The sequence below is a fragment of the Apis florea genome, unplaced genomic scaffold, assembly GCF_048593485.1.
Source record: "Apis florea isolate Af1SG1 unplaced genomic scaffold, ASM4859348v1 contig_3585_pilon, whole genome shotgun sequence".
Classification (NCBI taxonomy): Eukaryota; Metazoa; Arthropoda; class Insecta; order Hymenoptera; family Apidae; genus Apis; species Apis florea.
The window spans coordinates 1,126,015-1,148,815 of NW_028256788.1; the positions used below are offsets into that span (position 1 = coordinate 1,126,015).

The following is a 22,801-nucleotide window of genomic DNA, read 5'->3' on the forward strand; positions in this document are numbered from 1 at the left end:
GAGGGAAGGGGAAGGCGAAGGGAGGGACGATGGTCGATGCTGATGACGTTTGGCATTAAAACGAGCGGCTCGACCGGTGCACTCGTCCGGTAGCGTTAATAAATGAGGGACATCAGCTTTTAATTACGCGCCTCGCTCGTAATTGTAACCCGCAGCGAAATCGTACGCTCGCCGCTCCTCTACTTTACAACGGTTTGCGACGATATACGAGCTGCGTTGATAACAGCCAACCATCGCCGTTCCCCTTTGCTGGCTGATCCTTCGGTGAACCGATTAACGATCCCCTCGTAATTATGCTCCGCGAAGCGTGAGACGCAGCCTGCTCCTTCCATCATTCGAAAATCGTTATAGGTGAGGGATTCAATAGGATTTTTTTTTGTGCTGATAAATGGACCATGTTTTGGAATACGAAAAAAAAAAAAATTTATTTCAATTTTAACTTCTGTTCGAATATTCTCAATATTCTTAAAATCTGTTTTTTGATTATTCAAAAAAATTATTGTTCGAGTTATAGATAGGAGATTTTGATTTTTTTACAACAATTTTAATTTTATTTTTAATAGGAATAGATTGTTTTAATTTTTTTTTTGTAATTGTTGAATTTCTATAAAATTTTTGTTTGTATTGTAAAATATTTACAAACATTTTTGCAATTATACACGCGTATATGCTTTCTCAAGCTGCAAGAGTTTATGGTTAATTATTATTCATCGATACGATCAAGTCACGTATAATTTATTATTATTATTCGTTTATTATGACATTTATGCACGTCTGTCACGCGTGAAGATACTTGGTTTAAAAAATTTATCATCGAAGAAAATTATTTTGCATCGAACGATAGTCCAAATAATAAATGGAATAATTGTTTGACAAGTGGAAAAATTTACAAAACAATGGAATTTTTCAAAACAGAACCTTGAGAAAAGTATAAATATGTGTTTCATAATATGTATTCGGTAGAAGTTATCTTCAAGAAAAAACAACAAGATTTCTTTACGTCCAAAAAAATAAATATGCGATATTATTTTTAAAATTTTTTTACAATTCAATTATATAATATTTTTTATAATTATCACATTATTACTAAACATATCTTATCTATCATTGTGATATAGTGTTTCTAAATTGTTGTTCTTCGTTTAATAATATACAGATTTTCATATTTGGTATGCATTGACACGTCTATTTTCCATAATTTCTTTCTCACTAAATAAATGAGAGTAAGAACATAAATGAGAGATCAAAATATTCTAAAATACACGTTGAATGACTAATAAGTTACATTGATAAAATATTTTTCTAAGAAAGAAACTCAACGCTAAATATTCGTTCCATTGAAAATAAGTAATCGGAAATAAAATATGGAAATAGTGGTGAAAAATTTCTTCCAATTTAAATAAATTTCAATATTTATATTACTCTAATATAAAAGATAAATAGTGTAAAGATCATAAAAGTGTGAAAATATACGCAACTTACTATAAACCGGTTCAAATAAAACATGAAAGGCCGAAACGAAGAATTAATTCGCTTCAAATATGCATTCGGCTCAACAGATATAAAAGCCATACTTGTAACTCAAAATGATGAAAATAAAAGTAAAAAAAAAAAAAAATTTGGAATTTTCACAGAAACTAATCACAATCTGTTGAAAACACTTCTCCTCTACCTTGTTTGTTCCTTCACAACAATAATGCGATAAGATGAGTTCAAGAGAAATAAGTGTTTATTGCATCGGATAGACAATAGATGTGACTCGTATTGATAAAATGGTAATTGATGGCAGAGGGGATGATTGACCTTTGGATACAGTAAAAAGAGATTACGTAAACGACGATGGTTTATATATTAGAGACACGAGTATTTTGCAACGTAGACCGACTACTATGATGGCCGCGATCGTGTTATTGTTGGCACTGCTCACGTTGGCAGCGGGTGAAATTGCTCACAATGACCCACATTTTGCTCCTGGCCACGATGCTATCGTCCATCTCTTCGAATGGAAATGGGACGACGTTGCAAAAGAGTGCGAACAATTCCTTGGACCTTCAGGCTTTGGTGGAGTCCAGGTATGTGATAAAATTTTTAAACTTAATTAATTCTTAATATTTTTATTTTTAAATTCAAAACGTTACTCAATTAAAAATATGATAATCTATACAATTACAGTTGTGCGTAACAATTAATGAACAATACGTGATATTCATTGAAGAGATATCTTATGAAGGTTCTTTAGAAATTTCAAATTTACAGGAATATAAATTTTTTCGTTTAAATTAATTCACCTTAAACAAACTTGTAGAAAATAACGTGTGTTAAACATTTACAAAGAGCTTGCATCAGATTTTTATCAAGATGTCAATAACAATTAAAATCCTATATCAGAGATCATAAAGTCCATTATCTTTCGATCTTTATAATTAATTTATCTATTTACAACTGCTAAATGATTATCGATGAAGTACTTTTCTCACGTATATTTGCAAAAATAATTTCTATAATTTTTAACTAACCTCTGTGCAACAAACAAATATCGATCTATGCTTTTATCAATTATCGATCCAAAACTCGTCTGTGCGTGTATCTCAACGGATCTCTCTTTCTCTCTCACTAATCAATATAAATTCAAAAAAAACCTGCTCACTCACCAAATTTGTTCCATTCAAACAAATCAAAGATAGAATCATCGTATCAAAATATTTGTACAGGTATCACCAGTACAAGAGAACATAGTGATTGACAAGAGGCCATGGTGGGAACGTTATCAACCAATTTCCTACAAATGGGTCACTCGATCGGGCACGCGACAACAATTCATCGACATGGTAGCGAGATGTAACAAGGCGGGTGTGAGGATCTACGTGGACGTTATCATGAACCACATGTCCGCCGATCGGAACGACGCACACGGGACAGGAAATTCGAGGGCGAACACGTACAATTTCGACTATCCCCAGGTGCCCTACACCGCGAAAAATTTCCACGCTCGTTGCGCGGTGAACAATTACAACGACCCGTCAAACGTGAGGAACTGCGAATTGGTGGGTCTCCACGACTTGGATCAGAGCCAAGAGCATGTCAGGTCGAAGCTTGTGGACTTTCTGAACGATCTGGTCGGCGTCGGTGTTGCCGGTTTCCGGTTCGTGTTCACCATTGCATTGCACGATGGTTAATAATATTGGTGGATCGGTAACGACAGGTGTTAAAGAAGAGAACTTCTTCAACCTGTTTCAGAGTGGATGCTGCGAAACACATGTGGCCGAACGACTTGAGAACAATTTACTCGAGAGCGAGGAACTTGAACACGACCCACGGCTTCCCCGAGAATGCACGGCCGTACATATTCCAAGAGGTGATCGATTACGGGAACGAGGCGATCTCGAAACGGGAGTACAACGAAATGGCGGCGGTGATCGAGTTCAAGTATTCGTATGAGATTTCCAATGCGTTTCGGGGGAACAATAATTTGAAATGGTTGGTGAATTGGGGAGAGAAATGGGGCTTTCTACCATCGAAGGATTCTCTCGTTTTCGTCGACAATCACGACACGCAACGAGACAATCCTCAAATACTCACTTACAAATACCCCAAACGGTACAAGGTATACCAACCTTTTTTCCATATTTTACTTTCTCTTTTTTTTTAGAAACAATTTATTGCTAAATATTTATTATCTCGTTATTTTTCGATTTTGTTCGATTAAAAAATAGGATATTTTTACGGTAGAGCAGTAGATATTTATCAGGGAATACGGTGATGGATAGAGTGAAAGTTAGCAAGTAGAATAGGTCAGCCAATGATCAGACTCAAATATTTCTTTCGATGCCACGTTAAATATCAATTGATTAAAATTTTTTCCACGATTAATTTTTTAACCAACCGATAAAATTCTTATATATATATATACTTTTTATTTATCTTCTTCTGCCACTCTTATTTTCGAAAGGAAGCTATTTTAAATATTTCGAACGAAATATAATCTTTTAGATGGCCGTCGCGTTCATGCTGTCCCACCCATTCGGCACCCCACGAATAATGAGCTCGTTCGACTTCCAAAGCAAGGATCAAGGGCCGCCCAATGACGGCAAGGAAAACATTCTATCGCCCTCGATCCACGACAACATTTGCAGCAACGGATGGATCTGTGAACACCGTTGGAGGCAAATCTACAACATGGTTCGTTTCCGCAATCTGGTCAAGGGAACGAGGATCGATAATTGGTGGGATAACGGAAGCAATCAGATCGCATTCTCGCGGGGTTGTTCCGGATTTGTCGCGTTCAACGGCGATCAATACGATCTGAGGCGAACTCTCAAAGTCTGTCTACCTGCTGGCCGCTATTGCGACGTGATTTCTGGCAATTTGGAGAAGGGAAGGTGCACTGGCAAGGTTGTCACGGTGCAATCGGATGGAAACGCTGAGATCGAGATCGGTGCAGGGGAGGAGGATGGAGTTCTCGCCATTCACATTGAGGTGAGTTCGTTTGAGATTAAGAGGATAAGAAATAAATGAGAGAGATTTTTGTCTTGTATAAGTTCTTATATAAGTAGAGGGGAAAGTAAAAGTTTATTGAGATTTATAATAATCTTTCATGGATTATTTTGGTTTAATTGTACTTTGTACTGTCTCAACGTTAATTCGTAAATTATTGTAATAAAGTAACGCTTGAAATTAATTTTATCTTCAGGCTAAAATGGCGTAAAGGAACGTAAATGAGCATCAGCAGGGATTGCGATTGCACGAAAAAGGACGTCTTAAAGTTCATCTTACAATGAGAAAAAGGTTGTATTTAATTCTTCGTGGATAAAAATAATTATTAAATGTATATAGTTTACGTATATTTTTATTTCCATCGGTTTTACGCAATCACAATTGTTTTCGTAATCCAGGGTCAGTAACAAAAATAAGGCCACCAGTGAAAATATTTTTCAACAATGTTTATTTTAACAGAAACAATGTACTGTTCTTGTTCTCTTTTCACCATTAATTTCTACTATACATAATAAGATAGTTAATCGGTAGAATAATACAAGACAGACTCGCGATGAGGGGAAATAAAAAAAAGGGGATGATGTCGAAAGGATATTTTTTTCTTCTTCTTCTTCTTCTTCAACATTTTCATTCAAGGATGGACGAATTTATGAATGGACGCAGGTGTAAATCACAAGAAGGAAACGAAGGATGGAGAAATGGGTGGAAAATAAAAATCATCGAAGTTATCACAAGATTGCCTTATTGCCCGTTTCTTTATCCCTCTTTTTCTCCAAAATTCGTCGTCGTCCCTTTCTGTACAATTATTATTCTCATTTTTTTTTCTTTCTTTTCTTCGTTTTAAATAATTTCCATCACACCAGAATTTACGAATTTTTCCTTTCACTCTATTCTCCTCTGTTGTTGTTCTTTTTTTTTTTTTTTTTTTTTTCTTTTATTTCCTTCCTTAATACAAATGCACGCATACTCTTCCCGTGTTCGCACACCTGACAATTAAATGATCTCGTGCCATGCACGCGGTAATGATGTGCATAAACCTTTGCTACGAAACTAAATAAAATACTACGGGTCCTTTTGTAAAAAGCACGATATAAATAAATGCTTAAGCATTATGTACAGTGATTCTCGGTTTAAGTAAAAGCCGCTAGCTCGGTTAATGTCCGCTCGTGCTGTCCACAATTTTTCTTTTCATATATCTACACGTGTATATATATATTATACATGTTAATTTTCTGTGCGTTGAAATGTCATTAAATATCATTCTGGAAGCTCTATGAAAATTTTTATAAAAGATTTTTTATCCAATTATATACACAAAATGGAAATGATTAAAAAAAGTTGAAATCAAAAAAATTGAAGTCTTTCAGTCGAATTGAAATATCGAATCGAAATAAAGTTAAAGCTGTTTTCCATAGAGTTGGAGAAATTCTTCGAAAAAGAAGCAAAAGTAGAAAACTGGAAGCACGAGCAGATTTGCGCGCGAGACCGCGCTTGTAAGTTTATGTACGTGTGTCTGTCTCTCTGTGTATGTGTGTGTATGTGTGTATACATAATATTTATAAACGTATATAGTCTGCAGTAAATTCAGGCTAATGTAAATCTAAAAATACTGCTCGTCTTACGAACTTATCAACTCTCCACTTAATAACAACTGTCACACGCCCAAGAGTTTTATCTCCTCTTTTATACGACTAAATTGTTATTACATGAACATACACAATAAGGCAACGGTTTTAATGCTAAATAAATAAACGTTAAACGTTGAAAATAAGGGAGGAAGAAAAATTAATTTACAGTTTCTTTTCTCTCTAATTTCTACGATGGATCCATCGATCACGTTAAATCTACGTCGTGTATCGTCTTCTCTCCAATTCGTCTCTCAATGTTTGTGTGTGTGTGTGTGTGTATGTGTGTTGGGTTGCGCATGCATGCGCTCGTGTGTGTGTGTGTGTGTGTATGTGTGTGTACATTACATTTATACTACGGTATGCGAATGTATACCCGCGCGTGTATCTTCTTCTTCGTATGATCTGCACGTAGAACGTTAGCAAAAATATAATTTAGTTATATTTTATCATTATAATTCATTCATATAAAAACTTCGTTAAAATATATAAAAGAAACAACGATTTGAGCAAATACGTATATCATCCTATCCATACAGTTAAAAAGTACCGCGTTGAAAAAACATTCATTTTCATCGTTATTGCACATTAATTGTTTTCTTTTTCTTCTTCTTCTTCTTCTTCTTTTAATTTTCCACTTTCGCTGACACGATGTTGTCTCGTTTCGTTTTTCTTTCTCTCTCTCTCTTTCTCTCTTGCTTTCTCTCTTCATTTCACTCGATCCTTACACGCAATCATTTCTCGTTCACTCATCTTTTACATACTCTCAAACAACAATTGCTCGCAGTTTATTTAATTACAAACAGCATTTATTCACTGTTTCCTCGTGTTATTTATCGTTTTCATTGTTTCTTCATTTCTTCATTCGATAATGAAGAATTGAGAATTCGTTACTTTTCGGCACTTTTCCTGTCTATTTTTGTCATTGCTAGTGTTCCAGTGAAATTATTCGAATTCATTTTGAACGAATATCATCGATTATTCGAAACTGATATTCTTAAATTTGTTTGTTGTCTTGTCTAGAAGTGTTTAATTTGTTTAAAAAAATATCTAATGTTTTGTTGTTATATAATTAATTATTATAATTTCAAAGCAAATGCATTTTTTATCATCGTAATTCAAATTAAAACGAAAAGTGCCATGGAATAATAATTATTGCTGCTATATTTGAGTATACAAATAAATTCATTTGCTTTATAATTTAAATTTTTCGAATTTATCATGTGAAAGAACTCGAATAATTACTTCGTAGGTACAATCCAGATAGCACACGATATCTGAAACCCATTTTAAATTTAATGGTAATATGAATCCTGGCTTAAAGATGCCTTGAAGTAATTAACATTGTATTATAATTACTATTCGTTACATTAATATGATATCTTTTTTTTTAATAAAAAAAAGTGAATGAATACGTATGTAGAAATACGTAAGTTAGGATCAGTGGTGCACTCTAGCGGACATAATTATTACACGAATAAAGAAATAAAGCAAGGTAATCATATGCTCATTTTTTTTTCAAATTCTTGGTATGGAACTTCAGATATTCAGATAAAATCTGTGGAATAACTGTTTTTTTTTTTTCTAAATATTTTGTTTTGCAATACGAAACAATTTTAAAACAATTTAAAAAAACTGTTTTCAAACTGTTAATAGATTATTATCAGACATCTCTGTGCTATCTGTAAATGAACTTTTCTCTACGAAATCTCTGTTCTCAGGTAACAAGGGGCAGGATTTGCTTGAAATCGCAAATTCTGCACGTTAAAAAAATCATCTCGCTCTCGTTATCTCATCCATCTAAGAAAGGCTAGCCTTTTGGAAGACTTTTTCGATCGATAGAGGCACTCGTTTTTTATTCGTGATATATATATATATCTATATATAAAAAAAAAAAGAAAAAAAAATCTCCATTAATAATTAATTCATCGCTTAGAACTTCAATTCGCGCGATAATTATTCTAAAACGTTAATTTCCTTCGCCAAGGAAGACATTCCCGAAGAATTCAAGGCCGTTAATATCGCGTGAAACCGATGTTGTACCTTGACACGCTATTTGCTTACGAAGGATCGAACACGTAGCTTCCGGTCGCTGATTTTTTTTTTGTTTTTTTTCCCTTCCTCTTTTATCGAAGGATGTGTAATTTGAACAAGCACGCAAACGAGGCGTTCTAATCGTTAATTGCCATCCCAATTAATTTGATTATCACGCAGCGTCAGCTTCTTTGTGCTCATCGCGTGTCTATTCCTAATTTATAAACGCGAGAACGTTAACACTTGTTAGTCACCCTCCACTTCCTGCCAGGCGAGGAGAACTCGTGAAAGCTCGGTACAAGTCTCTTAACGACTTGTAAAAAAAAAAAATAACGTATTAGAAAGTATCAAATATCGAGAATTGTACCTCTGGGAGGAGGGGGTTTCTCCTTTCTTAAATAAATTTTTTTTCCCGTATTTTCTTTTCTCGTTTCAGGCACATGATTATCATCCCGAGGCTCGTTTCTTCCTCTCAACGAAAAATAATAATGATAAAATTATCGATTGAACGTTGAAACATCGCGTCTCAAGCTCGAGATCATTTCTCGAGTCGAACTTGTTGGGCCATGCCAGGTGAATAAGAAGTTCGTGTGTTAATTGACGGAAAGAAGATGGAAGGAAATGCGCAATCGATACAACAACTAGTAAAAAGAAAACGAATATTTTTTTCATCGAATCGATTCAAATAACAACTAATCACATAGAATAAAATAAACAACAGCAACAAGAAATAACGACAGATAAAGGAAAGGTGATACGAAAGGTATGACGGTGACCAACAACTTCTTATCTCCCCGTATTTCCCATCCCAAACGCAATCTCTCTTCCCCCTCCCCCAATCATCCTCCTTCTCGAAGAACCGCCCATTCTCACCCCCCTCGCGCACGAATATTATCTCACACGAATCGATCCGGCCGTATATAACATATATACGTAAGTACAACGCAGGCAAATTCTTGCCTCAGGGACAAGCAAAGTAAGTCATTTTTCTCCAGGTACTCTTATAATGTAACGTATGATCAATACACACGACGAAACTCTTGATCGTTGTCGAACGTCCCCGATAAAACTCGAACACTCGATGGACACAGCACAGGCGGAGCCTCCGTAACATCGTCCACAGCGTCACGTGTATACACGCAGAGCAAAGCTGTCGCGTGATCCGCGTCACTGCTTGATGGGCTTCTTGAACACCACTTCCGGCTTGCGTATCGGGCGTGACACGCGCCGTTCTATCCTTAGGGCCCTGTTCGGGTCCTGGGAGGGCGCCACCGTGCCCTCCGGGCCCAGAGGAGTCTCCGCCATTGTTTGTCAGTTTCCCGTGCTGCTTGGCCGCCTTCCAGGCAACTGTTGCTGCTGCGGTTGCTGCTGGTGTTGCTGTTGCGACGCGGCGGCGGCGGCGGCCGCCGCGGCCGCGTTCAGGGCTGGCAGAGGTGTCTGGTGGCAGTGCGCGCAGTGCAAACACACCGTGCACGCGCCCAGTTTCCGGGCAAGGAGGGCGCGAAGCTTCAGGGCCGGGCCCAGCTTCATTCCCATTGGGCCGGTCAGGTGGTCCTCCGAGAGAAGGGGCAACGCTGCTCCATCGATCCGGTGCTCGCGGAAGTTCTGGAAAAGAAAGTTGCACGATTCGTTAGTTTTTTCGCGATTTTTTGTTGTCGACGATGTTTGTCCAAGGTTTGGAAGGTTTGGACGAGTGATGGATCATCGTGAAATATTTATTCGTGGAACTTTTTTTTTTTTTTTAGTTGCAGGCAAGGGATTGCAAGAGATTTTTCGAAACTATAATCTTTATTATAATCGATCGAAATACGAGCTATTGGTTTTAACCATCTCTTTTCACAACGAGATTTTAACATATTTTTATAAAGCATGATTTTAGTGTGAATTATTTTTTAAAAACAACTGTAAATGGCGAAACAACAAGTGATAATCGGTTGGTGAAATATCTAATGATTATGGTGGTTAAGATTTCGTACTTCAGCTAATTTTTGATAGTTTGCGATGGTCGAGCAATGTCATGCAGAATTGTTTCTTAATCAATTTCTTGGCAATATGATTGTTACAGTATCTCCTTGTTTCAGAAAAGAACAATGAATTATTCAAACCACCATATAATCACCATAACTTTTTCGATCGTAATGATGGTTTCGGCATTTGTTTAGGATTTTCATTGGCATCCAATCATTATCATCCGGATCATTGTACGATTATCGTATAGAATACATTACTCATCACAGGTTATAATTCTATTCAAGAATGGACTTCTACTTTCGAGTTTTATGTAATTTTTGATTCCGTGTTAATTGATGCAATACTTTCTATTTTTTTGCTTGCACCTAAATGTCATTTAAGGATACGTGTAACTCTGTGGATATTTGTTTGTGGCTTTCAATATATCTTTCTTTAATATGAATTTCGATCTACCTTCATTTTCTCAGATCTTATATTTTTGAAACCACCACCAAATGATCTTTTCATCGACAGAACCTTCTCTGAAAGCTAATCTAATATGCTCCGGTTGCACTGTGACTCGATAATAATATTCCAAATCCGTTCACTTCTCAAAGAAACAGTTAAACTTGCATACAAAAAAGATCGATCACCTATTCTAAAATAGGCAATAACCTAAATTATAATTATCCAATGTGTGAAAGTCGAGAATGCGAAAACCTTAAACAAGATATCCAATAACATCAAAAGAAAAAAAAAAAAAAAGGAAGAGAAATCCGACCAATTAAAGCGATTCATCCCACTCTTCCTGGCTCATTCACAAAGCGTTAACAATGACACCCACGCGAATCACCCACCGCTTGTCTCTGAATCACGCGAGCCCACGCTGAATCGCGTGACGTGACCCTCGACCCGGCTCGAAGGTCGCCCGCGGAATCTCGAGGCGGACGAGCCGCGTCCTCATCGGCGTGGAACGCCGCGGCCCTCCCTCATTAAACCTCTGTTCCGCAAAAAGCTGAGTCGAGCTACCCGCGGATAGCGGAGGATAGAATCGTGGCGAGGAGGCGGAGCGAGAGGAAGGAGGCGGAAGAAGAAGAGGAAGAGGAGAAGGAATGAAAAAAGGAGGGGGAGGAGGAAGGGACGGACGTTTCATTCACGGAGGCCGCCGCACGATCCCCATAATTGCAACCGGCGCGCGATTTACCCTCGCGCGGGGCCACTCGCATCGCCGTACTACGATTCGTTGCCGCGCGCGCAGAGAAATACGTTGATCGCTCGATTATGAATGAAATATTCAACGTTCTAACGCGATCCCCGCACGCGAACCACGGGCAGACCGGTCTTCGTCCTCGTGCATCCTCTTTGAATCTTGAAAGGAGATCGGGATCATCGAGGTTTTCACAATGATAATACTTGTGTCCTTGAATTTTATTTCGGAAGTTTAGCGTTTCGTGTAGCTTCTTTCTCTTTTTTTCTTTTTCCTTTAATTTTGGTTTTGGTTTTTTTCCCCGTCTTCTGATTTAAGAAGATTGGGATGGGTTGCTTTGGAATGTGTGAAACGCGAATGATGGTTTTGGTAAAGGTGTTTGATGGAGGTAGATGGAGGGTGAAGAGTAATGATGGTTTCAGGTGGTTTCGTAATGGTAAGGTTTCAGATGCGTTGGGTACGCGAAATTATCGTGCAGATATATGTATTGCGATATAAATGGACTCTGGACGTATTTCAGGTTAATTTTTTTTGCCCTCCATGTTGTTCGTCGTGTTCATCATATTAGAAATATTTGATACCACGTTTGATATCTATGAATTCAGACGAAAAAATTTTCAATCTATTCAAAGGCCGGTTAACAAAGCATTTCGAGAATAAATCAACTGGAAATAATTTTTCACAGGATCGAGAAAACTATTTAATATCATATCCAAAGTATTATTACATTGTATTATAAATTACACTTACGATCTTCAGATTATGTCATTGTTCTTCTTTACCGACGTTATACCACATTCAAAAAAAAAAATACCAGAAAAATTCTCCTGCAAATTTCTTCTAACTTTAATTCTAACTTTCAAGAGATATTAACCACCGCATAATTTCCTACAATTCTAGCCTCCAGCATCCCGACCCACGTTCTTAACACAGTCACAACAAGCCGAGCAAACGGATCTCGAAAGTTATCCCTCTTCAGCCGGCTTGCTGACTAATTACAAGAAGAGGACAAGAAGGAGGATCAACGAACTTGCACAAATTATCCCGTGCCGCGATTCTCGCTTTACACGCCGTTTACTCGCGGCACTGCTAATTATCCCGTTTCTCCCTCGCAGCTGACACCAGTGGTCGCGCCAGAAACGGCCACGAGGAACACAGGGCCATCTATCACGCGCCGACACGGTCGACATTGTTTCGAATTTCCGATAGCGACGCTAACGGTACACGAATGCGATCGAGCGTAAGAATGGAAGCTACTTTCATCTACCGCTTTTTTTCACGTTAAACGTTAATTAACCGTCGTCGTTAGTTGGAAGAAGATGAAAAACATGGGTCATGACATCGTTGTTAAACGCGAATGAGGAGATCTTTTCACGCTTCTTTGTACGATGACTTTTTGCGCCGAAGAAGTCAGAATAGAGAAATAAAAATATAAAAAAATAAAAAAAAGAAATAAGAAAAAAAAGGAGAGACTTTGAGAAAGATCTTTTTTAAAAGTTTATAAAATTTACGGGACATATAGTTTGAATTTATAAAGTTTAAAGTTTAATAAAAGGTTAACAAGAAGGAGTAATTTGCCATCGTGGACGATTGCATTTACTGCAACATTCGTTGGAACCGAGGATTTACGATAATTGCTGTAATTCATTAGCATACTGAAGATAGGAAAGATTGGAAATTCTTTTTTTAAACATAATAGCATAACACATATTTCCACACATTTAATTGCTAATGTTTTTTTTTTCTATCTTTTCAATTCAATGATCGAAGCAATAAATAAAAAATGGCAGAAGAGAAAATTGAATTAAGAAGCTATTTTTCAATCTTCTTAACTTCTAACTTCTTCTCGTGAAATAACATAATCTAATACAATCTTCTCTACTTCACCATTCCTCAAAGATACATTCGTAAAAATACTACATTACCAACAGAAATTAACTAACGAAAACTGCATCTGCATTACCAACCGTGACTCACGTGAATTAAACTTTGAAATTATTTTGTTATTAAACCTTATATACGTACATATATATATATCAGACTCACGCGAGACAAAATTATAACGCGTATCTTCTATGTGCATCGTATTCTTTCCAAAATGGATGCCTGCACTGTTTTTGCCATGCGTTTAAAGATCGTAGAGAAATCGTCGAGCTGTATCAAGACTCTTGCTACAAGAAAAAGGCGTATTTTTATTATATAAATTGCCACGCGGAATAGAACGTTGCTACGGAAGGGTAGGCTTCTGCTCGAGATCTCTTAGCTGATTATTATGAATTACCACTCTGAAATCAGGGTATCAATTATGCCTGTGAGCCGTGGCGCCCCCAAGTAGCACGAAATTATAGTGCACGATGTCTCCTCGTTGATCGAACCGGGGCTTTTTGCGGTATGCAGCACTTGCGTGGAAATCGTCGAGGTGTGCACGCCAAGGAGTACGTTCTATTTCATTAAAATGTATTTAGGATAAAATGTTGCACCCGGAACAAGGGTACTTTTCTTTGATCCGTTGATGAGCATGAATTAAAACCAACGTTTTTTGCGCATCTTGCCACCATAAAAGATTACACGATTGAGGTTATGTTTTGTTATACCGCGTGCAAATATCTCGCGATAAAAATTCCTTAATGCAAAAGAGACTTTTCTTTCACGGATTTAAAGAAGAATTTTCGAGAACTAAATTAATTTTAGAATAAGAGACATTTTTTTGTTCTTTTTTTTTTAAGAAATAAATCTTAACTTCGCTAAGAAATAAATTCTATAAATTCGATAAAGAAATTTCCTTGAAGGAAGACAATTTTTTCACACTAATCTAAGAGAGAAGAAAGAGACGGGAGGAAATGACTCATAAAAAGATTCGAGGACAAGTTGACAGGAGGTCCTTCCCAGGGCACACGTTCAAGATGGCGGGATCCACGGGGATCTCATCTCGGCGCATACATCTCATTGTCTTCGAGGAGGGATACAAGGCAGAAGTTTCGTAATCTCACAAAACCTCGAGCCAACAGCGGTGTCTGTGTGGTGCAGCTGCAGTTGCAGAGAATATATCATCCTCGTGTTGCACCGCGGGCGACCGCGGCCCTCCAAAGGCCCAGCCACGAAGACAACCTATATTTTCTCCACCCAGTTCCAAACTCTTAAGGGCAAACGCGATCCCAGACTGGGTCCAGCATCAATTATACCTTCCACAAACACGCTCTTATCTCTCGCGCTTGCCAGACAGCGCGAAATTCGAGCGTGCAAGCTCCGAAGGGCGTGTTTAATGATTTTTCTACGTTATTGTTCCACGGAGAGGATATTTAGACCCGAGTTTTACACGCGACAACGAATAACGCTCTATCGATAAAGAATTTTCAAGAAAAATAATCGATAATATATCGTTGGAATATTCATTAAAAGTAAAAGAAATGAAAAAATAAAACCTGCAATGATAAAAGTTTGTGTAGTATATAAAATGGCTGAATTCAATTCAATTCTTTCGACGTTTTTCTCGATGAAAATTCGTTTCGAATACGCTTGAAATTTTTTGCCTCAGAATCATTTGCTTTTCTGGAAAAAATAAATTCTCTCAGGCGAACAACTAAATAAACCGCATCGTTCCATGTTGAACGCGATTCGAACAACGATCGATCGCGAGCTATCGAAGCGGACACGGGAATTCTTTCCAGCCTGTGGATCCGCAGAAAGTGTTGGTCGAGCGTGAAAAGGATCGGAGGTTCCTCGAAAAATAACGGCTCGTTTCTTGCCAAGTTCGAATTCCTGACCCCGAAGGATCTCGAAGCCGCGGTTATAACCTCGGAAGAGCACCGACTCGGAACAACGTCACGTTAGGCGGTCGCGATGGGGCCCGTGGAATCTTTCCTCTCGGTCGATCGGTTTCTCTATAGGGAAAAACAGCCGGTGGAAGTAGCTTGCCCGTTGCAAAATCGAGCCGAGGAACGAATTTATGGAATGTAGCTGAGAGCTCTGCTTCGTCGCGTTTTATACCTTTGTTCTTCCTTTCGTCTCGAGTTCTGATCTTTCTTGGATTTCCTTTAACCTAAATGAGGTTAGACGCGTGGTCTACCTTTACTTCGTGCTTTCATTCATTTTATTTATTTAATTTGCAATAAAGTGTAAATATGCTTTTAATGTGAAACTGGCATGGATCAATTAATTTTTCAATTAATTGATTTAGTTTTTTTTTTTGGATCGAACTTGAAGCAAATTAATTACAACAATGGAGATACAAAAGTTTGAGGTTATGTGATTATTGGAAATGTATATATATGAAAAGAAATCTAATAAATAAAACACTCTTGACAATTATTAGTTATTTCGTTTTAATTTATCTCGTAGAATAATTTGTTATAAACAATTTTCTGTAAGAATTACGAGCCATTTTTTAATATACCATATTTTTTTCCCCCGCAAAAAATTTAACACTTCGACATCGATAATGTTTATTTACGACGCGAAAAATACTTCCCTTAATTATTCGATGGTTCTAAATCATTCTCCATCAGGTGTACGGTTCTTCGAGGTAGGTCCGTAATAAAAGTCACGTCTATGACATCATGAAACCTCGTCACTACAGCTGTTGCGTAACGACAATGACGAGTTAATGAGAAGAACGCTTTACGATATATGAAAAATTCCATGCTGGTTAACCATTGACAAGTGACAAGATAGCCATGGCGAATATAATTAAGAAAGAGGAACAAAGATTTAATATTTTCTATAATTAAATATAAATTTCAAAGAATCACGGATTAATATTTTATCAATTCATCAATTCAAGGAATATTGAAATCTTTTTTAGTTATTTTCATTATTATACACTTTTCAGACAGACAAAGAGATACTACGTTTAAAATTTTCTTTACCCATATATATATATATATATATCTTCAAATTATAGACACCGTGTATACGTATATAATTTTAGAAGCTGATTATTATAATAATTTTAAATATTGTTCGTTATTTTACAAACATAGACATGAAACCTGATATATATCATATATCACGTACGTATCCAATATAAAAATAAAATAATAACTACAATTTCCACATAACCTAATATAGTTGTCAATCTCCTAGCGGACAATCAACGAACTAATCTGCACACTTGGAAGGAAATTCTCGTGACATTTATAACCGAGGACAGGAACAGATGTTCGACACAAGGAACAAAGTATACAGACACAAATCTGGGACATACGAGACGAAAAACGTTGCATACGCTGTTATATCTTTTGTTTACGCTATTGCATCCAGCTGGTGCTTCGAGCTGTTATGCGCCTTATACGGCGTTGCAGTATGCAAAACACGACGTGAAATGAACTAGGATGAACGGATGCTCGGAATTTACGTTTATGACTCTCTGTCAAGTTGTACCACTACTGTATATACAGTTGATTCACCTTGTAAAAACGGATAACGTTTGTTAACGTACCTTAATTCTTCTTTAACTTCTATTCTCCAACAGATAGATTCCGTTATTTTGCACGCATGAAATTTCTTATTTCGTTATTTAGATTTTCACTGAAAATTGATTAAGAATTAGAATAGATCTGACATTGAATTTTTCACTAGCTTTTATTTTTAATTTCGCATACTTCTCGAAATGTATCGATGTATGGAGAAAAATGAGTAATCTTAAATGAGGCAATAAAAATGATTGGATTCTTTCAAAATACTCAAAATAACAAAAATATTTCGTATTGCATAAAGTTGATCATGATACGAGATAAAATAGTTTTGGTGTAAAATATTTAGCCGACAATTTGTTAACGTTATCTTTGCGCATAGTTCGACGTTACGTTTTAGCCTTGTGTCGAAGATTCCATGCGTGCGGAGAAATCGTAAATTCGTGCGGAATTCCTTTATGTAACGATTCTCAGATGCTAAGTTCGACCGACGGAATTTGTGTCGAACAGGTATCTGAAATTCCGGTCACCTTCCACCTTTCGTTAATCGCGACCTTTATCTTGCTAGTCGCTCGCGATAGAGGGAGTTCTGCGCTCCCTGACCCTTGTTAATATTCAACGTCTCTATGGAAAACTTTTCGTTCTCCATCGATTCCTATCCTCTTCTGTATTTATAAAAATAAAATGGAAAATAAAATATGCACAAAAGCCTTCTTCGAAAACCACATATAATAACAATTAAACGATTGCAAAATTCCAATACAACGAATAAATAATATATTCTTTTGCAACTAATTTTATCGATCGAATCAATTATATTAAACACTCGAATACATTTTAACGATCTTTTCTTCAAAATCTATTCATCATAGCCTAAAAATTTTCTCGATCACGCGAATAATTAAAACGCTATCTTCCGAGAAGAAAATTTCTCTCAATCATCGGATTTTAATAATATATTGCTAATGGCAGAGAACAGATTCCCTGGATCGAATCACGCGAGAAATTCCTACGGTAAACTTGCGATCGGTGGCTACGCCACTGTGCACCAGCGAACAAGAACCGGTGACCTGCCACGCCCTGTCGAGGTCGTCGCGCGCCTCTCTCGCCGACGACCGGCGTACCGACGTCGACCGCGGCGCACCGACGACCGCTGCCCACCAGCCTAACCAGATCAACATCGCCCCACTGCTTCCCGCTACGCTCTGTCTCTCGCTGTGCTTCCGTCTCTCCTCCTTTCTCCTCTCTTCCCTTCCTCTCCTTTAATCTTGCCTACCCTTTCTCTCCAACTCGTGTTTTCATCTCGTTCTCTCTTCAACCTTCCTTTTCCATATTTTTTAGCGGTTGCATTTTCAGTTTCTTATTTATATCTACGTGCACCTATGTCTGGTTTAATTAGTACGATGGCCGCTGATGCGACACTAGCGCCACGTGACCATTAACTACTACTGGTAGCCAATATTAGTTTATTTATCAGTTCTATTTTTTTTTTTTTTTTTGGTTTTTTAAAAATTTTCGAGATGTATCTTTCAAAGATTCAAAGTATCGTAATATTTTTCAATTAGGATTAACTATTAAAATTGAGTTTTCAATTAGAAAACTTGTCCATCCGTTAAATATATTATTTTTACTCCAACTTTTCCTCTTGTAATTCCTATAAACACACTCCTAACTCCTGATTATTAATCACAAGTTAACAAATTTAATTTCCTTTTAAAACACGTTAGAATTCTATCGATAAATTAATCTCCATTTCCAATCTCCACCGTGCAACCAAGGGGTTAATTAACCAAGAAATTTTCTTCCTCAAACATATCTCCTTTATCTTTACCTTTTTTTTTTCTTTTCTTTTTTCTTTTTCTTCTTTTTCCTATTTACCACGCTTACGGCTTCCTTCCAAGTGACTGGTTCCTTTTCTACTTTCTCCTCTCGCGATAGAATTCATTTTCTTCCTCTTATATTTCTCGGGCCGAAGTGCCACACACCGTATTTCCCCCTATTTCCCCGTTCCTCAACGATTTCAATAATATCCTCCGTCGTTTTGGACCGCGCCCAATGTTTACGACGAGATTCTCCAACTTTTTCCCCATCCTCGAGTTTCTCGAGTACGCTTCTCTTTCTCGCGGAATTGCGGTTACCGAGGAAAGATAGCGCGAGGATCAAGGGGTCAATCGGTTGACTCGCGACATCGCGCGATTCCATCTTTTCCTCTTTCGTTCCTCCCGCTTATCTCCTCGAATAAATTTTCAATTTTACAAATGAACGTGCGCGCGCGCTCAATCGAAGAGAATTATGCACTTCTGCCTGCAATTTATCGCGAATATGGGGTATCGAGATTGCAGCGGATTTTTAACGCCCGTGGTGCTCGGGACGAAATTATGAGGCGGTTGGAACGTTATTCGTCATTTACGATTAATTATTGTTGGAACGCAAATTTCTAACCGTTGATTTATGTTACGCGGGCCTTGCCGCAACGACCTATTGAGCCACGTAAGTAATGATCATCGATTCGAGATTGCTTAAAATTTATAACACCGACTCGATAATTCAATCTCACGTTTCGAAGAAAAATTATATTCTATATAAATAATATATCAATTGGCAACTAAACTCGTGAGTTTGAATTTATATTTCTCTAACGGATGAATAGATTAGAAAATAATATATTAAGAATAATATGGGGAGATAATAATCGATATTGGCAATGATATATTCGCATAGAGAGATAAAAAACAATTTTGCAAAAATTTAATTAACTTGCTCCTTAATTCAGTGAATTAAGTATTTGTATTTTTTACACTCGCCAATTTTTCATATTTTATAGATAGATGCATCGATTCTTAATAAATCGAAAAAAATTTCAAAAATATTTTCCCATCGTCCATCGAATCTATATCCTCTTAATCATCGTTCACGCGTTTAATCAATTCCCTTCGTTCATCCACGAAACGCAATCAACCACGTAACCACGCCCACCCCTTTCTCTTCCTGAGCTTCTATTTTCCACGCGCGATTTTTATCCTGTCCTCGTTCAAAAAACGTTGTTATCTTTGATTTTTCACGCTTGTGAATCCGCGCCTGTTCTTGCCTTACCTTTTAATCAACCGGTCCCCAAGATTTTAATTATTACTCCGCGAAAACGGGATCGAAACTGGATTAATTAAAGGCAAAACAGACCCGATCCGTCAATTAAATACGATGGAGACGCCAAGTTTATTTGGATAGGGTACAGTGTCGTGTTGCCTTCGAAGAAAGTGGTGTCTGTGACAGAGGGAATATCGTGTTCCACGAGGAAACAAGTCGGAGATAACGATAGCGTGGGATCGTCGATGGAGGTTTCAAAAGGATTAATTTATTGGTTTGAAAAACGTGAAATCGTGTCAAGGATCGTGCCTTTAATATTTAGGCTGTATTCAACTGTAATTGATGATTGATGAATTGGAACTGTGGTTTGTATCTGGTTATTACTTTGTTTAGAATGTAAAATTTAGGAAATTTATTAGGATATAGTCAAAATTTTCTTTCTGGAATTATCAAGAAAGTAAAAATTGTAATAGGATTTATCGATGATAGAAAAAACATGTTTGAAAAAAAAAATTTTAAATATTGGCGTATTTTTAATTTTCTTTTTAATTAGTTTTAACGTATTGCCTCGGATGCAATTTAAATAAACCAGTTTCCATACGGAATCTCCTCATATTTGCATATTAATAAAGAACTTAAATAGAGATTAAAATATCAGTGATCCAAGAAAAAGAGTATAACGAGATAAGATAGAAGTAGCGAAGAAAAAATTGAAATCAGGAAATTCTAAATAATATTAACGACTCTCAAATACGAATTACATTTATCAAGCTAAATGAAGAAAATTAAAAATTAAAATAACCATACAAAAAAACTTTATCATTTACCTTGTGCAATGATAATAAAATCTATATCCCACATTCCTAGTATGTAAAAAATTAATTAAAAGCCACGCAAAAATCGCAGAAATAAAAAAGAAGGATTATGATAATCTCTTTCTGATTACAAATGTTACATATAAATGAACGTTTCATGAACAAACCATCAAACTACATTATAACAATAAAGTCTATTATCTACTGTCCATACAGTAATACATCCCATATCTCTCGACAAAATAATGCTCCTCTAACCTAAAAAAAAAAAAAAAGAAGAACCACTTGAAAGATTCACAACTTCCTATTCGATACGAAACCATTCAGCTTCATCGAGCAAACACGACTCGTAGCATCGCTTCATTTCCATCCGCTGGTGTCTTATATAGCGTACAACGAGGAAATTGTCCCGTAACGAGCCTCTAAATTCCCATTAAACGAGGCCAGCGTGAAAAAGTGGACGGCGACGAAAAAGCGGTGGTGGACTGTGAGGCGTCCTTGCGGACAACGCTTGTGTCGTCGTGTAATTGAGAGACATTCAGAGTGCATTAGCGCTGCTGGCCAGGGGGCAGGCAGGCGTATTAATTGCTCATCAGCAGTAATGAAGGGTTTGTAAGCCGATATTAGCATAACTAACAGGTTTCCCGGTAATGAAGCCACGCTCACGGTCACGATGCCACCGGTCTCTTTATGTCTTTCTGAACCCTCTCGACGGGCCGGCGTACAGCAGCCGGATGGATCTTTCATTATGAGAAGAACTATCTTAGATATTCCCTCTGTGGAACATGATTTTAAGCGGAGAGGATTCGAATGTGAATGGAAAACTTTGAAAGAATTGTTTGAACGCAACTCGATTGTTACATTCTTTGTGGAGAATTTATTATGATAAGTGCGATTGGTTAGGTTAGGCTAGAATTTCTGGATTACTATATTTTTTTACGAAGAATGTAATTTTAGGCACAATTGGATTAAATCAGGATTTCTAAACTGTTATACTTTTTACGAAGAGTGTAATTTCTAGGTTGCAATTAGTTAGGTTAGGTTATTTAATATGGTAGATATAATTGGTTAGGTTCGGTTAGAATTTCTAGATTATTATATTTTTTATCAAATGTAATTCTAGACACAATTGGATTTTCTAGGTTGCAATTAGTTAGGTTAGGTTATTCAATATGATAAGTATAATTGGTTAGGTTAGGTTAGATTAGGATTCTTGGATTATTATATTTTTCACGAAGAATGTAATTCTAGGTGCGATTGGATTAGATCGGGATTTCTAAATTGTTATACTTTTTATGAAGAATGTAATTTCTAGGTTGCAATTAGTCAAATTAGGTTAGAATGGAACATGGAATCATATTGAACTTCGTATATTGATTCGATGATTCAGGAAAGTTTGAAACTTTACGGAAATGTAGTAGTTCAAATGATATACAATAATCGAAAATATTTTTTCGAAATCGTATAAAACAGGAGAAAAAAAATTAGGTTATCGATTAATCCTTTGTACATTCTAAAACTTTCTAGGATAAAAACAAAAATAAAGATAAATGAACTAGAAGAATGGATTTTCAAGCGGAAAGTAAAACGATAAAATCTCGTCTCAAGTTCGAAAGGTGGAATGCGAAAGAACTCGTTTATTTCGATTTCATGTTTTTCTTAAGAGATAGTGTTCGATGATAGCTAACTCTTAATTAGCGAGACGTGTTTTCGAGACGGTAGCGGATTCGAGGATTTCTGTTGTTGATTTCCACGTGGAATGCAAGTGCCGGTCTGGCAAGCCGATGTTTGTTAAGCTTATTCAAACATGGATTACGATGGTTATTAAAGCAATTCAACTAATTGACGTTCGCTTAATAATGCTGTACAAGGAAGAATATAATTATATGTACAAAAGAGATTTGGTAAATAGTAGTTGTTCGATTCTTAATAAATTGCTCGTTCGAAAATAAATTGCCTCTTCGAGACTTAATAATACGAATATATATAAAGAAGTGTAATAACGAGGAAGAAATATTTACACAAAGATGTAAAGAAAAAAAAAAAAAAAATTGAATAATATCGTAACGCGGATTACAGGGAACTAATCTTTAATAATTAATGGACTATTATTTAATCAATCAAGTAAAATTTCATGGAGCGTATAAATCAATTTGTTTCAAACGAGATTTTATGAAACGA

The 22,801-nt window shown here is 36.7% G+C and overlaps 2 protein-coding genes across 3 annotated transcripts in view; one reads left to right on the plus strand and one right to left on the minus strand.

Moving 5' to 3' along the window:
- The first annotated feature begins 18 nt into the window (after positions 1 to 18).
- Positions 19 to 4,828, plus strand: LOC100864360 (alpha-amylase 2). Its single transcript, XM_086914111.1, has 7 exons — positions 19 to 351; positions 1,635 to 1,775; positions 1,856 to 2,072; positions 2,712 to 3,142; positions 3,238 to 3,604; positions 3,991 to 4,476; positions 4,691 to 4,828. Exons 3-7 carry the CDS (start codon positions 1,890 to 1,892, stop codon positions 4,703 to 4,705), a joined length of 1,482 nt encoding a protein of 493 aa, XP_086770237.1. The 5' UTR covers positions 19 to 351; positions 1,635 to 1,775; positions 1,856 to 1,889; the 3' UTR covers positions 4,706 to 4,828.
- A 4,192-nt stretch (positions 4,829 to 9,020) lies between these two features.
- LOC100871460 (uncharacterized) overlaps positions 9,021 to 22,801 on the minus strand; it is a 245,944-nt gene continuing 232,163 nt past the window's right edge. For both annotated transcript variants that reach the window (XM_086914112.1, XM_031917111.2), the window contains one exon: positions 9,021 to 9,758. In XM_086914112.1, coding sequence (XP_086770238.1) covers positions 9,465 to 9,758 — 294 coding nt within the window. In that variant the 3' untranslated portion in view covers positions 9,021 to 9,464. The remainder of the gene's footprint in view (positions 9,759 to 22,801) is intronic.

What these genes read in the sequence shown, in the direction of transcription:
- LOC100864360 (XM_086914111.1), top strand. Translation starts at nt 1,890, where the DNA reads ATGATGGCCGCGATCGTGTTATTGTTGGCACTGCTCACGTTGGCAGCG. An exon ending in GTCGGTGTTGCCGGTTTCCG is followed by an intron (nt 3,143 to 3,237) that starts GTTCGTGTTCAC and finishes AACCTGTTTCAG; the next exon opens with AGTGGATGCTGCGAAACACA. An exon ending in AATACCCCAAACGGTACAAG is followed by an intron (nt 3,605 to 3,990) that starts GTATACCAACCT and finishes ATAATCTTTTAG; the next exon opens with ATGGCCGTCGCGTTCATGCT.